The 15,968-nt window shown below is 37.3% G+C and overlaps 1 protein-coding gene across 1 annotated transcript in view; it reads right to left on the bottom strand.

Moving 5' to 3' along the window:
- Positions 1–15,968, bottom strand: part of TRHDE (thyrotropin releasing hormone degrading enzyme) — a 205,761-nt gene that overhangs the window by 93,251 nt on the left and 96,542 nt on the right. Inside the window, exon 6 of the mRNA XM_030238218.2 lies at positions 15,006–15,143. Within this exon, the coding sequence (XP_030094078.1) occupies positions 15,006–15,143 (138 nt within the window). The remainder of the gene's footprint in view (positions 1–15,005; positions 15,144–15,968) is intronic.

Here is a 15,968-nt window from a genome sequence, read left to right as displayed (position 1 = left end):
AGGGAACATTACATAGGTTCAAAAATTTACAGATTCTAAAGCCAAAAGGTCTTTTATAACATTTATTCTGCATTAATTTAGTAATTTAGGCAAAAGAACTTATGGCTTCTCTTTCTATTTTAGAAAATTCAAGATCAGAATAATGTTTCAGAGTATTATATAATGTGTCACAACTAATATTTACTCTCACAGTGAAACTACACACCTTTTTACTAATTGGAAGATATCTAGTTTCACTTACTTGAATTTACCTAGCTTCAGCTTTCAAAATTTTCCTGCTAAATTAAACTTCAGGATAGTCTGGAAATTTAACTGTTGTCCAATTTTTAGATCATTTTACACATGTTCCAATGATTTTTTTATATAGTGACTATTTTTAAGTACTGAATGGATCTGTAATAAACACATGAAATAATGACAGAAATCCATAATATTTGTAGATTATTAGTAAGTTGCAAGAAAACACGAGTCCTTCATGTAGGCAGCAAAAACAAACATTATATAGGTTGCAGAGTAACTGAGCTGCTTTTAGGAATTGAATAGTGAATAAACCAAAACATAATTTTTGCATTATTAACACCAGGATATGTTGTTATGGGGGTATATAATCTTACTGGAAGACAAATCATGTCTGGAACACATTGCAGAATAGGAAGTAACACCTTTGAAAACAGATTATTACCTGAGCAGACAATACCATAGGTCAGGAAACATTATTGCCCTTATATTACTAGGGAAACAGACTGAGTGTAGTTCTCAGGGACATTTAAGCAGATAAACAGCTGATAAATCTGTTTAGACACGTAAACAGAAGATTTTTTTAAAATCTCATAAATAGGTAAATCCTACTTATTCTGAAAGTAAATTGGTCAGGGCAATCCAAAACATCTGTAGCAGAAACAAAAAATCCATAAAACATATCAGACAAAATCCTCAACAAGATGACATTTTTCCATTCATCACACATCCTTTTTTCTACTCACTATTTAGTATTCCAGGATGCCCTGGTTTCTTCCTCATAGTTTAAACTTCACATAGTAACAAAAGTATATATTTATATAAGCACCTTGACTCTACTGACTTCTGTAAAAAGTAAGCAAGCTAATAGTTCCATATAATCTTGCCCATAGAGTCTTTTTTTCTATCCAGAGACCAAGAACTATCATGTACATGTAAAGAAATTATAAAATTCCCCTCACAGGTAACATTTAGACACACGTTGGATGACTGGCCATTATAGAGCAAACAAAATAAAAGAGCAAGAAAATACTGAATGGAGAGTCAAGGCACACAGGCAGGACTATTCTCTCAAGATAGATCTCTTTTCACAGCTGCTTTAGAAGTATCTTCTACCAATTAAATACCTCCAGGAAAATCAGAAACCCTACTTAGAGCTTGCAGAACAATAGGCTTGTCACAGTTCTGCCATGTTCCCCATTCAGGGAAAGCAAATGCTTTCTTGACGTGTTTCAGGAAGGGAATGGATTCAAAAAAGCAAGAGAACCTTAACAGGGGGGAAAGTGTCTTCAAGAGATGGGAGAAGAAACAAGGGCAAATGAGGCCCTTGGTGTGGAGGGAAAAGAAATGGGAGGAAACCATTCATTTCACCTTTCCTGAACTTTTACAAGTAGGCAGAACAGAGAACAATGACACATTCATAAGAAGCACAGTTCTCCCAATGTTCACAGCTCTGGAAAGCAGAGCAGGATAAGGCAGCAAACACTGGCACTCTGACTAGGGAGGAAGCAAAACAGGTTTGCAGGCAGAAGGATAAAAAGCAAGAGGTATAGAGAGCATGAAGAGTGGCTTCTCCAAAAGGAGAAGCTTCGAAGATGACCCTAAACAGAGGGTTGTGGTAGGCACAGAGGGTATGTGCAGTAAGTTCAGTCATAGGAAAAACTGAATACATAGATGGAGTCCAGAGGACTTATGCTGCCATAACTTCCAAAAGCTTCTTGACCTAGACCTAAACCTACAAAAAAAATCCCAACAAATCTGTCCTGCTGCAGGAGATACGCTTTGGAACCTATCAGCATCAATCTCTGAACACCCTGACATGCAAGGAGCCTACTCCCCACTTCACTCTCAGAGCCATATCTGTTCCGCCAACCTTTGTCCAAAAGAGGAACACAGGATGTCTGGAGAAGCAAACTTGCCTCTCCTACTGGGCAGACTGACTGTTAATTGATGATTTAAGTGCTTTCCTCCAGGCAGTGGATGACTCAGTACCTTGTCAAGAGGTAAAGCACATGGGTTTAAGAGGTCTAGTGGAAAGCAATTCCTTCCCATTCAAAAAACATACCTAGCTCCTGTCAGTGTACAGTCTGACTTGCCTTAAGCCATTATACCCTATCTTTTTTGTCTGCCCAGACAAATACACTAGTTATTCATCCAATGATTAATGGCACTACCTGGGTCTGGTGAAGCACTGCTCATTAGCAGATCTCACAAGTGCTCACTAAGATTAATGCCAATATTCTGCAAATTAAAAGGAAACTGTGGCACACTCTAGTGAAATCACTTGCCAAAGATCACCCAGCTCCTTGTATAACCTATACGCTCCTCGTATAACCTATGACACAGTTGAAGTTTTCTCAGCCTCAGCATTGATATTCCACTGCTATAGGAAAGGAAGCTAGAATATGTTGGCTACTTCATGGAAATTAGGTAGATACAGCTCTTTTTTGCAAAGTTCTCTTGGGAAAAGGCTCAATCATGGACAGTTAGCCAACACTGCCTGAAGGGATGGAAGTTTATGCACTTTCTTCCCCTGAAGAAATGTGTATACTCACAACATGGTAAAGACAATCCATAACCAAACTTAGGAGATTAATTCCTTTGTATGCAACCTGAACATGTCTTTGAAATCTACAAAATGCAGAGCCAAGCTAAGGTTTTCAGTGTAATTCTCTCCATGTAGTCTAATTCTCTCCATGCCAACATAAAATAATGTGATTGCATCCTTGATCCCAGATTAGTTTTAACTAATTTTAAAGATCCACTCCTACATCTTGATCCTCTTAAATCGTTACAGATCACAATTACTGTAAGTCAATTTAATTCTACGACTTATTGAATATCTCAATTTTATTATACTTGAAATTCCTTAATTAATTGTTTCACTTGCAACTTGCATCTTGTAGAAGTTTTTTAACACAAAAGATTAGTACCAAATGGAATTTTATTTAACAGGAAACAAACTAAGTCTAATATATGAACCCACAAAAACATAACTACTACAATACAGTACTGCAACAGAGCCACACAGGAAGTGATAGACTTGATTCAATGCAAGTATTTGTAGCACCTGTGACTATAATCACTTCAGTTGTTTAGACTTCCCTTACAGTCATTGGGCTTTACAAGTCACCTCTGGATGCACTTTATCTAATCTTAAAGTAAACCTCAGATCAGGGGAATTGTACTCTAAAAGCACCCATCTCTTGTAACTCACTCCAAAAGCAGGCTTGAGTGACTAGCTCATATGTACACATCTGTGCCACAGACATCTAAAGTGCAGTGAGATTCATTCAACTGCACTGTCCAAAAAGACCATACAGAGACTGATCCCCATTCTGGGGGAACTCCTGAATTGTGGGGGTACAAAACTGGTGTGATCCTTTCACACATACAGTCAAATAACAAAAATCCTATCTCACTTTATTCTATACACCATACTTTTACATAAGAAGACTACTAGCAAGGGTAGGTATTCAACAGAAGACCCTGGAGAGAGGGCAGAGTGCCTGCCAGCTGAAGGTAGATGCTCTCCACTGAACAGAAAGCAAAAAGCACTTGAAATAAAGAACTGGTGAAGCAGTTGCAGGGAAGGGAACAATATAAAAATCAGCAAACCAGCACATAGGGTTATGCAGAAGCCAAGAGGCAGGGACGAGGTCATATGTGAAGAGATACAAATAAGCTAGAAACTCCTTCAGCATTATTCTTTGAAGAACCAAAAATTATGTCATTATTCTAAAAAGTTCTCATGTGAAAAAAATGTCAGCAACACAAACCAGAAACCGTGAACTACAGCTGATTTACTTTGTAAGGGAAAAATAATTGATTGTTCTGAAAATGCATTAGAGTGGGGGAAGGAAAAGAGATCATAATAAAATGACCTGGAAAACACACAGCTTTTCCATCCTCCTTCCTACAAAATTTTTCATTTTTTTCCTTCAATACCAACTTCTTTTTCTTTTTAGCTGTGCTTTTGTGTGCTTCATTGTTTTTGTATTGTTTTAACCATAGGATTGAGATACATCTGACTGCAAATACCTACTTTGTAGCTAAGTGATGCTTACTCAGTTGTACACAGCTGAGGCAGCTGCCTAGACCTCCTTTAAAGGCAAAGGAGAGAGAAGCAAGCACTTCATTATATCCTGAATCATCCAAATACATGCATCTACAATAGGACAGATGAATTTCACCCCAAAGATGCCTGTTTATCTTCACTGATGGTACAGGGAGATGGGGGGCTACTCAGTTGCAGGTGTCTACATGGTGATCATCTCAAGTGAGATGTCATCAATCTCTCTGAAGATATTTTACCCTGCAAATTACAAAACAACATTAAAAATTATGAAAAAGTTAAGAGTCGGAAAACACCTCCTCGAGTTTGCAAAGGCCAATACAGCATCTTGCAGGCTTATCTATCAATTTATCTCACGTAACACCAAGTATCAATCATAGTAATTACACAGACCTCAATTTATCTCTTCTTCACTGAATGTCCACTTTGCCACCCTTCTTTAGGAATTAAAGCTGTTTGATTTAGTTCATAAAAATACTTTTGTGACACAAAACCTAAAATCAGGAAGGATCCTGGTCAGAAAAACATCCCCATTGTATCCAAGGTGTAAGCAGAGAGTCAGATGCTGAGGAGGGGAACACTGGACTACCAGGAAAAATTACATAACTGAGGTTCTAAAACAGAAATTTAATACATCAATTTTCCACAAACTCTCCAGCCATCCATTGTGCTTCTTCTTCTCATTAAACAAACAAAACCAAAAACTAAATACAGGTGATTTATTAACTTTCTTCTGTTGTGCAGGAGTCAATTCAAAATCAGTCTTGGTAAATATGTAATAACACCACCTGTTTTTCAAATTCAGTGGGACACAAACAGAAGACCTACAGTTATTTTTCTGTGTGCTGATAAACCTGCAATTCAGAATTAAGGTTACCTGCTCTTTAGCTAAGAGAAATAACTAGAAATAACTATAACTATAACAATAGAGAATTACATATACTCTGCCTCAATTACACTAAATTTTATTCATACTGTTAAAGCTATTGTTATCAATAGTAAGTTCTTATAATCAGCTTCCTTTTCACTGATTAAAACAAGACTCAGACCACACACAGGCACACACAAAGGCATTATTCTTTCATAAAGACCTTCTGAGTTAAGATGAGAATCAATACACAATGTTTTATGGCTAGTAGTATATACCTGATGTATATACTAGTATTGGTGGTTTTTAATTAATCAGCCACAGTATACACCCTTTAAATAGTTCTCTCCTTAAATGATTTATCCTGAGCTATAGGTGGCGTGCTTTGTCAAAAACTTTTTTAAAATCCATTGTCTTCTCACTCTCCCCTCAAGAACTCCAGCTGGATAGTAAGAACAAATTCTCTTTTGCAGCAGCGATGACCAGTCAAGATCAACATATTAATCTATGTGCTCACTTATCTTACCCTTTACACCCTACAGAGTCCCCATCTCACTGGAGAAGGAAGACAAACTCACCAGCCTATAGCTCCCAAGCAATCCTCTGGCACAGCAACTATTTGTTAGGATGGTCTACATCCCACTGCCTGAAGTTCCGCAGCTCCATGTCTGGTTACCCTCAGAAGGTGCAAGTGGATGCCACTCAGATCTGCAGACTTTCTAACAACTAACATTTCTTTTAGCTCGTGTTTCCCACACACCTAACCTCAAATTGATGGTTTCTCCAACCTGTTACAAAGAATAAACTGAGCATGGGAATTAACCTGTTCTTCAGCAGGAAAGTCCAACACAAAAAAGTCATTGCACTCCCCTGGTAGATCCTTAAAAATCTCTGTCCACATTTTACACTTTGACCATGATATGGTCCCTCAACACATAAGCCAGAGCTTATAAACAGTTTATAAACCTGTTGCATACAGTCAAGTCAGGCCGACACGAGCTCACCAGAATCACCTCAGAACACAGAAAAACTTCCAATTTTTGGCTAATTTGTTTACAGGTCAAAACATATCTTTTCTTCATGAAATACACAAAGAAGGACTTTCTTTTAGAACTGTGAATGTAATAAAAGCAGCATACAGGTTGTGTTTTTTTTCTTTTAAATGTTGAACATATTTTTACAGCTGTCTGTCAAATAGAAGCCTAAAGATATCCACAATCAAATCCGCTTTTAAGTGAGGGAGTATCATTTAATTTCAGCTTAAGTTTCTTGAACTCATACATTATTCTTTAGTTCTCAAAATCTTGGGTAATTCTGTGAGTCTAAGTTCATTTAAAATATTAGAAGAGCACTCTACCAAGCACATATACAAAGAATGCATATTTGCACTTTAATTTTGCAATGTGAACACTAGCCAACAAGTAATATCCAAATCACGTTTTTCAAAACAATCATTCTTTGTTGGTACTAAGCAACCACAGCTGGATACCCTATGAAATTTAGCTTATTGGGAAAAAACACAGCATGAATTAAAGCAAAAGAATAATATACATCAAACACGCAGCAAAAATGTGACATTTAAAAAAAGGATTACGTATTTTAAAAAAAAAATAAAACCCAAAGTTAAATATGCTGCATCTTGGAGACATTTAAGAGAAAAGATGTTTTGACTGAGTCACACCTGCGGAATTTGCTCAAGCGTAGACAGAGGTATATGTACGTAAATGAATTATTTAAAAACTTGGTTAACTGATGTAAGTTGTGAAACGTGTTACACTACATGCAGTGCACTGAATTTACTGAATTCTCCTGTATGAACAACTGAACACGGGGTAACCACTTTCAAACACAGGTACTGCACTTCAGCTGCATTCCTTAAGCAAACACATTCACTGTATGCTCTCCTTTTTTTTGTTTTCCCACAAAGGGAGAAGTTCAGCCATTCCTCAGCTCCCACTCAGAAGGTTGTGCTGAAACGTATTTTACTTTCCTACCTTTATCATCTGAACATCTGAACAGTCTTTTATCTTATGTGGCCTTACTCTGACAATTATGGAACAAGAGTGTCCTATTCATGACATCAGTTACAACATGATCCTGTTGCAGGCTCCAGAGAGATCTTTGCTAAAGCACTTCTATCAAGCTGTAACAGCAGAGATAATTGCAAAGGCTTCTCTGGAATTCTTCAGCTGTCTCTATCAAAACTATCTCATCTCTGAGAACTGCATAAGTACCCACTGAGAAATTCTTTTCAGGGAATTAATTAGATTGTATCATGAGTCACCAACACTAAATTCCTCTTTCATTTTCAGAAACTGAGCACTGTAATACAACAGAGTAGTTATTTTCTGTATTCTCCAATGGCACCTCCAAATATTACAAGAAAAAAATGGAGCTTAATGCAAGTGAATTTGATAAGTGCAAATGCTTCCTTATTTGATTAGGGTAAGAGAACATACTTGTTTAAATGAGTAAACATGTGCCTATGATTTCTTCCCTGTGACAGAAATGTAAAATGTTTGAATTAATTCCTAGAGCCTTTGTCTCTGGATAACCCACATAAAAGCCAAGGCAGGAAGTATGGAAGGAGATAGGTATATGCAAATCACGCAGCAAACTGATACCAAATGTCAAAATATGAGACTTTCCTGAGGGTCTTTGCCCAGGCAAAAATTCAGTGATGCACTCAAGTACCTTAAGCACACAAGCAACCCAAATAAATTCCACAGCCCTACACACATAAAGTTGAACATCTATGTACTTGGCTGATTGTGGCTCTCACTGGCTTCCCTGCACTTGGCAGCAATTGTTAAACATTAAGGGACTACATTCGTTAACAGAAGCCCAAACAAAAGCATTCCTACTTGATTTTAATGAAACAGACTAGAAAAAAAAATCACTCATTTAATTAATCTTCTTTACTTTTTAAAGCAACAGAATTTCCAATTGATATCTGCTTATCAGGCAGTGCACATTCACAAACTATCATGCTGTTAATATTCAGCAATAAAAACAGGATATGTTTAATTAAAAAAATAATCTTACATTTTTTTAAAACTTTATTAATAGCACAGGTAAACCAGTATTTTTCAAATCGGCAAATATACCTACAAACCTGCAATGTATTTATAAATCCTCAAAGATGCATAAAGGCACCTTATGTTGTTTTTACAGAATGAAAGGTCATTTATCTGATGCCAAAACATCACTGAAAAAGTAACATTATATTCAAGGAGAGCTTTTCACTTGGAAATCATAATCATTTTCTATTCTGACAAACACAGCTGTTCTAGGGCTGGATAATACCAAAATGGTCAGATAGTAAGATGGCTTTGGCAAAATACTTGTCTTAGTCATAAATTCCATTGCAAATTTTAGGAACATGGCACAAAAAAGAAAATTCAGGGGTATATGACCATAACTAATATTATTCTTCAGCTGGATATTGTCAGATCATTTCCCTTGAATAATAAAATATTATCCATTGCCCAGATAAAATGCTATCATGACTCAACTTACAACAGGAGTTTTACTTGGCCTCACCACCAAAATCCCTCTTACATATTCTGACACCAGTGACAAGGACAAAGGAACATTACACTTTTTTATTAACTGCTTTTATATGAAAATCTTCAAGAAAAATTAATACTCTTTTTTAGTTCACTAAATACCACATAAAAGTCTCAATCCATTTGCCTAAGACTGATTTGCAACTATCTATAACTAAACCTGCCATTGTAATTTCTCTTTTTAAATACCTCCTTTAAGCTTCATAAGTTATCCCGTACTTAAACATATCTTTAAAAAGAACAGCAACAACAAAACAGTGCACCAGAGGTTTTTCTAAAGAGTCCCCTATTGAATAGAAATCTTATAGGACCATATTTTGATCAAAATATTGACTATATTCTTATGTCAAGTTTTTTGTTCCTTTTGCTCTATTTCACCAACTCAAATTTATTTTCTGTTTCTAATTCTTACAATTTCTTCCAAGCTACTTTAACACTTGTAACTGTTGCTCTTCTGGTTTTTGATCTAAACCAGGAGGTGTATCAGCAAAATCAGCCCTTGCCTGTACACCGGTTTTTTTTTTTTTGGACTCCTTCAGAGGAAAAAAAAAGAAAATACCTGTTAACTTTCTGCCTTGCCCTTTGCTGAAAATGATCACTACAAAGCAGAAACAGAGAGGCAAGTGCATGGCATGTGCATGTGCATCTCCATGTACACCTGTCTTCATGAACACTATTTTAAGTCATGAAAATATCTGAGACACAGATGCACTATTTTGCTCCTTCTAATGGCTTCCTTCTGGGGAAGGAAGGAAGATAGGACATGGTGTCTAGACCCATTGTTGCCTTTTCTGCTTTGATCATCTCCTCCAGCCCTTAGGAGTTGCCATTTGCCACTGCCATTTGCCACTGCTTTTCCATGGAAAGCAGGCAGAAGATCTGTACCACAACAGGTGGTGTCCTCCCAACAACTCTACCTTCATGGAGTGGTCTAGTCTAATGAGCTCTTCTTTAAAATAAAAGGCTTTTATTAACATTTGTGCTCCATCTTTATTATTTCCAGTCAAACCCATATGCAATTGTCCCTGGCATGTAGAACACATAACACTCCTGAAGCACTGTCTAAGTGTAGCTGCTTATATACCACATGTTGTAGTTTCCATGCTTTTTCTTCAGAAAATAGTTATTAGCATACCCTAACTAGTGTAAAGGGTTAAAGATTTGCTCCTGCTTGATTCAGGATGGTAGGAAGATGAGTTAAGAGGAGCATTTTAAGTATCTTGAAGCACCTGTCTAGCTTTAAGTATTGGCACCCACCAGCTAAACAGGGACAGCCTCCATACTTTAGGACAAGCACTCTTGGAGATAGTCTGAACTTGAACCTGTTGGTATCACTGACTGTGTTTCAATTTTTTCATACAGGAAGCAGCAACAACCTAGAGCCTTTTTATCTGAACAGAAAGACATTATTTTCATTACAAGATACCTCCTCTGTTACAATGCATTAGGAACAAATGGCTCCTGAAAGCACCTTCTGCAATCTGGGCACTGACTGTTGCAATCACAAGTCATGGAAGAAAAATCAGCATCACACAAATGTGCCCCCTATGGACTTAATGGCACCCACAGACAACAGCACAGCTAAATTAGGGAAAACAAAAAGCTCTTCCTTTACACCACGGCAAGCGAATGGGTTCCAAAGCCATCTCTATTGTATTGTAAGACTTTCAACTAGTCTGATACCACCTTATGCTATCAATTCAACTAAAGAAAAATTAAAAATAAAACTTATTGTAAAGTTTTTAAGGATTTATCTCGCATTTCCTTCATTGTTAATGAGCTACTCTCACTCTTTTGTCACTTCATAGATGCACATCACTATTTCACTGCATTCATGAACTGGCTTTCTTATACACTACTATTCCTGAACAGAATACAGGGTGGTGGTTTGGGGTTTTTGTTTTGGTTTGGTTTTATTTTGTTATTTCATTGTGAATGTGCTTCCCAGTGCCTGAAGAACAGAAGTAAAAAATGAAGTTTTTAGAGAGCCTTTCCAGTGACTGCATTAGCCCTCCTGTTCTTCCACATTCTTGCAGAACATGCTACATTGTAAATTTTTTAAGAAAATTACACCCAAAAGGGTGAGCAAACCACTGCTTTCAATTTCTTAAATTCTCCTTTGCCAAAATGCAGGGAAGCTGTGCATTTTTCTTTGTGTAAAGTTTTAGTTGAACAGATCTCCTAATGCAGAACGTTGCCTTTGAGGGAAAGCAGGAAGCATGGTTTCCCTTTATTACTATCAGAAATAAATCTTCCTTCCATCACTTGACACTGAAAGAAGAAAAAGGAAATTTTAAAGATGTGGCATAGAGTTAGAAAGGAAAAGGAAGTTATATATACAAGGGTTTAGGAAATAATTAATTGTTTGCATTACAAAGTCAGGGTCAGTAATTGATCTCACTGCTGAGGTTAATTTAGCTTACATGGAAGGAAAAAATCTATATTTTTCCCTATTCTAGTCACCCTTTTCCTTGTTTTGATTATTGTTTGTCACTTACCAAGGCATATTCTTTTGGGAGTACTTTTATAGCTACACTCCATCATAATGGTCTTGCCTGCACTGATTGCTGCCAGAATCTCCAACCACCATACTTCAAAGCATGCAGCAGGCTGACTGAACTGACTTCAGATATCTGGCTCCCTAGATGTGCCTTCATCCCTTCTCTTATCTGGCTGTGGCTGCTCATCTAGGGCTATGATTCCTTTAGTTCTGTCTGAGATGGCTCTCCCTCAGGTTGCTCTGGGTCTGGCTGTTGCCTTTGAGATGCAGCTGCCTTGTTTCTCCATTTTATTAGAGTCTGTTGTTCCATGCTGATTGTTGCTCCTCATGTTATTCTTGCTGCACTCTCTCCTCCTCTGATGCTGCAGCTCTCCAGGGCTATGATTCCTGCTGTCAGTTATTTCTGGTGTGGAAAGGCTGTCACGCTTTTTGCTTTGATTTAACAATTCTCAGTTCTACTCTTGTGTTCAACAGGCTATATTTTCTACTGCACTTGGGATATAACCACTTTTCCCATCACCGTGGGAGGACACTATCTCACTTCCAGCTGCACTAGGAAGACATATGCACTCTCTGATGCAACTTGAGAGCCTTGAATCGTCTACCAGTACTGTTTATTAATGAACTATCACGACTTCTCATATTTCCCTACTTATTCGTGGCCCTAGTGGAGGATGACATGCTTCTATCTGAAGAATGACTAGCATGATGCTTTCCAAAGAGGCAAGCTTCACCCTCAACCGTTTAAGTGGAAAAACATTGTGTGCTGCCAGGCTGTAGTGTCTGCTTCATTCTGCTTGTGGGATTACCTGAATGCCATGGGGTTTATGTCATGGATTTCTTCACACATGCAATCGCCAAGGATGAGAAAGTAGAAAGGAAAAATATATTCAACTCTGAGGCAACTAAACAGCACATTTGCAATGGTCATTTCTGAAGTGTGTAGAAAAAGGCATGACTTTAGAATGATACTGAGTGTCTAGCAGAGATGGGTACTTTAATGGTGTCTGATTTATACCATATTGATGACAGTAAAGACAATGAAATAACAAGGACATTCTATGACTGTCATTTCACTGAACAAAACTTGTATCAGAGAATGTTTCATCACTTCAATATGATGTAGAAAATTGTGAAGAGAGAATAGTGATCACATGGGCAATCCAAGCACTCAGGGAGCACAAGATGGACATTTAAAAAAAAAAGTTAAAAGACAATGAAAAGAAAATCCAAAGTGTAGGGAACAGATACTGCACATAGCAGTAAACTGTTTAAAAATATTTTATTTAAGACAGTAGAGAATTCCTCACTGATGATCCTGACCCAAAGTTTAGTAGAGTCAAGAGAAAAAAATTCCTGACAGCTTAATGTTTTACAGCAATTTAAAAAGTCACTCAACCAAAGACAACCAAAAAGTCATCCCAGAAACACCAGTAATAATTTCCCTCCAGCAGGGCTCATTGTGTGTCAAGGGCTTTGTGGCACTTGAAAATATTTGAGCCCACACCTGACCAGGTGAAATCCTTCAATGTAATTTTACACTTTGGATTTTACCAACATACTATTCACCACAGTATTTATACTAGCAGACACTGGAGAGCTAGAGGAATAGGCTCTATTCTGAATATCGAATAAATAAACTTATTTCCACAGCTGATTTTCAGTGTAAGCAATGCATGCATGCATACAAGATTTTCTAGGAAAGAAACAATGTAAGATATGTTAAATTTGCTCTAATTTATCCTCTGAAGGACCAGCGTCAGGTGTTTCAAGGAAGGTGCTGAAAAGAACAGCTACAAAGTCAGGAAAGTTTCTGCCTATTAAACAATAAACTTGCATACTGTGAATTAAACTTTTATGCTTCCTATTATATAATTAAGCTTGTATCTTAAACCAGAAGGATAAACAGCTACAGATTATAGCAGACAGACAAATTACCAGACAGAAAAAAAAGACATCATAGGTGAAAGACTGGTTATTTTAATCTCCTCACCTATGAAGGTGTGTAATTAAATTCTGCTATTGCCATTCCCCAAGGTAGTTTGCTAAATCTGGTAACTGGGCTCAAAATTTACAGGATCATGCATGCCTTGCTATGAACATATCCAATGTCCCCTAAGACTCAGGAGAATTGGCCAATAGAGCAGATAAGTGGAAAGATGCTACTGCATCCACTGGGCATGGCCACTGTTACACTGAAAAAGGAACATTTACACAGATAGATACAAGACAAATTTTGTACTGTAATCTCCACAAAAAACAGACTGATCCTAATAGCCTGCATAAAATAGCTATCAGTATACAGATGTGTCCTATTGTCCTATTTGCCATTTCAATGTAAATGAAAATTACTCGATGGTTGCAGGGTTCATAAAATTGTCATGTACTACAGTTAACTACAAGACAGTACTATTACTGTATAAATTAGAAAAAATAATTAGATTGAAATACAAAGATACTCATGTGAGATAAGCCTCTGAACCTACCAAGGTCTAGCTATCACCAGAAAGCATATGATTGAAAGATTTAAACAATGGGAATATTCAGTATGCTAAAAGCTGCTGGCTGTTACAGCTTAAATGACCTAGTGCAATATTTTCCAAGATAGCTAGAGATTTTTGAAAATGTTACTCGGGCTCTTGAGCAACAGCATTTTAAAATCTTGCCGTAAGTATTTTGTGGTTTAAATTCCATCATAGGTACCTATTACATAGTCACATATACCCATACATATAGACACACACTCTCATCTGCCCATCCTTAACAGGCATATGATCCTTCTATGGAAGAAGATCAAGGTGAAGTTATTGCAGTCTAGGAATAGCTTATGCAAGAGAGGGTAACACCTCTTTTTCATCCCAGAATGAGCAAGTTCAGTCACCAAGTCAGTTCTGTGCTGCTTTGCTACAGTCTGATGTTAGGCAGAAAATAAGGCAGAAGAAAAGATTATTAGACACAAAGGCCATAGTCAAAGGACTCTTGCACTTGAATCATCATCAGAGAGCTCCTGTACAGGAAGGCTGCAGGCAGCAGCCACATGTGTCACACAGCAAACACATTTGGCCATGACACACACTTTTATATGTCATAGCCTGTAGCAAGCAGAGAGAAGGCGATATGGTATGGTGGGAAACACCAGCTTTCAGACCATGTACTAACAGCAAGTCCAGTCATGTTATGGAGGAGGGGAAACTCTCTCACTCCTGCACAGAAGCTGCTGAATCCAGAAACTGGCCAAAAGACTTTCGAATCATTGAAATGTAATTTAAAATTTATTGAATTTAATACATATTCCTTCACCAGACCAGAAGGCAGTTTCTCCTCTCCCAGTGTTCAGCAACGACTGCAGAGTTTTCACTAGCTGACAGTAAAACTCTCATGCATAGAAAAAACTTTACATTTAAATTTAACCCTTGGTAAATTTTCTAGAGTTTCAATAGCACAAAAACTATATATGCTTTTGCTTGTGAAAGCATCTATCACAATTCAGACCCTGCCACAAAATAAAAAGTAATAAAAAGCCCTAAATCTTCTTAGTGAATTTTGACAGCCTCCCAAGTTTATTTGTAACATTTACTAACACTTGATATGTTGAATGTAATTGGCTATAATCACTGTAGAATATTCCAAATGCATTGCACCCAGATAAGTTTCCCATACATAGTTTAACAACGGTAATTTTTTTACAGATGGAACATGATCTTCTCATAGCTACTGACATATCTGTATCATATGGACAAGCTTAGTTAGTCTCACCTTTTTATAGGCAATCCAGTCAAACACCCTGTCGATATCTGAGGCTTGCTGCACTTCCTGGGATACTGGATGTGAACTGGCCAACCCATCCAGCAGCATCACTTCATGTAGGACATCTGTCAGAAATCTCTGCTTTTCCTGAAATACAGCATATGCAGTAGTATCACAGACAAATACATATTTACAGAAATACAGAAATGATGCACAGTTACCAGAGGCAGCTGGCTACTATTACAGCTGAGTAAAATCAGACCTTCTGCTCTGAATGCAAACCACAGTGACCTCCTACAATCTTGAACAGGTATTTGGAATAGATTCAGACTTGAGATCCTTTGCTGCAATGAAACTTGACTGAAATTAAAGAGCATTAAATGAATCAAAATGCATCCATATGTGCAGACTGGAATTCTGATTATGACTATTCATACACACTTACAAGGGGGGGGAAGAGGCAAACTAGCAAAATCTTCAACCACAAAAATATATATCCTTGAGCTCATTGAATATGCAAGTACAAAAATTTTTTACAAAGATGGGTAAATACAATTACTACTTTTAATTTAGTGAAGTTTAAGTTACTTGGCTCTTAGTGACAAGTTCACTTAGCAGATTAGTGTGGGACAGGACAATTAAGAAAGCTCACAGCAGTGCCACAGCAGATGCTGGCACTGTCTTTCATAACTCTAGTATAGAAATCTTTCCTCCTCCAGAACTTGAGCCATCTACAGACTTTGCAACTTCCATCTGAAGAAAACCATTATCATCTCTCTTCACAAGTAGGAAAAGAGCTGCATGGAGTTAAATGACATAGTCAAAGTCACAGCTACATCAGAGGCAGGTACAAACCCAAACAACATCCAACATAAGCATTTGTTTGAATACCTTCTATAAATATGGATAGCAGAGGTATTTCAAAACGGCTGCCTATTTACTCTGGCAGCAACACAAATGAAATGTTCATGT

The sequence above is a fragment of the Serinus canaria genome, chromosome 1A (genome assembly GCF_022539315.1).
Source record: "Serinus canaria isolate serCan28SL12 chromosome 1A, serCan2020, whole genome shotgun sequence".
NCBI classification, from domain to species: Eukaryota; Metazoa; Chordata; class Aves; order Passeriformes; family Fringillidae; genus Serinus; species Serinus canaria.
Note: the sequence above shows the minus strand (reverse complement) of the source record. Positions and strands in the feature narration are given on the sequence as shown.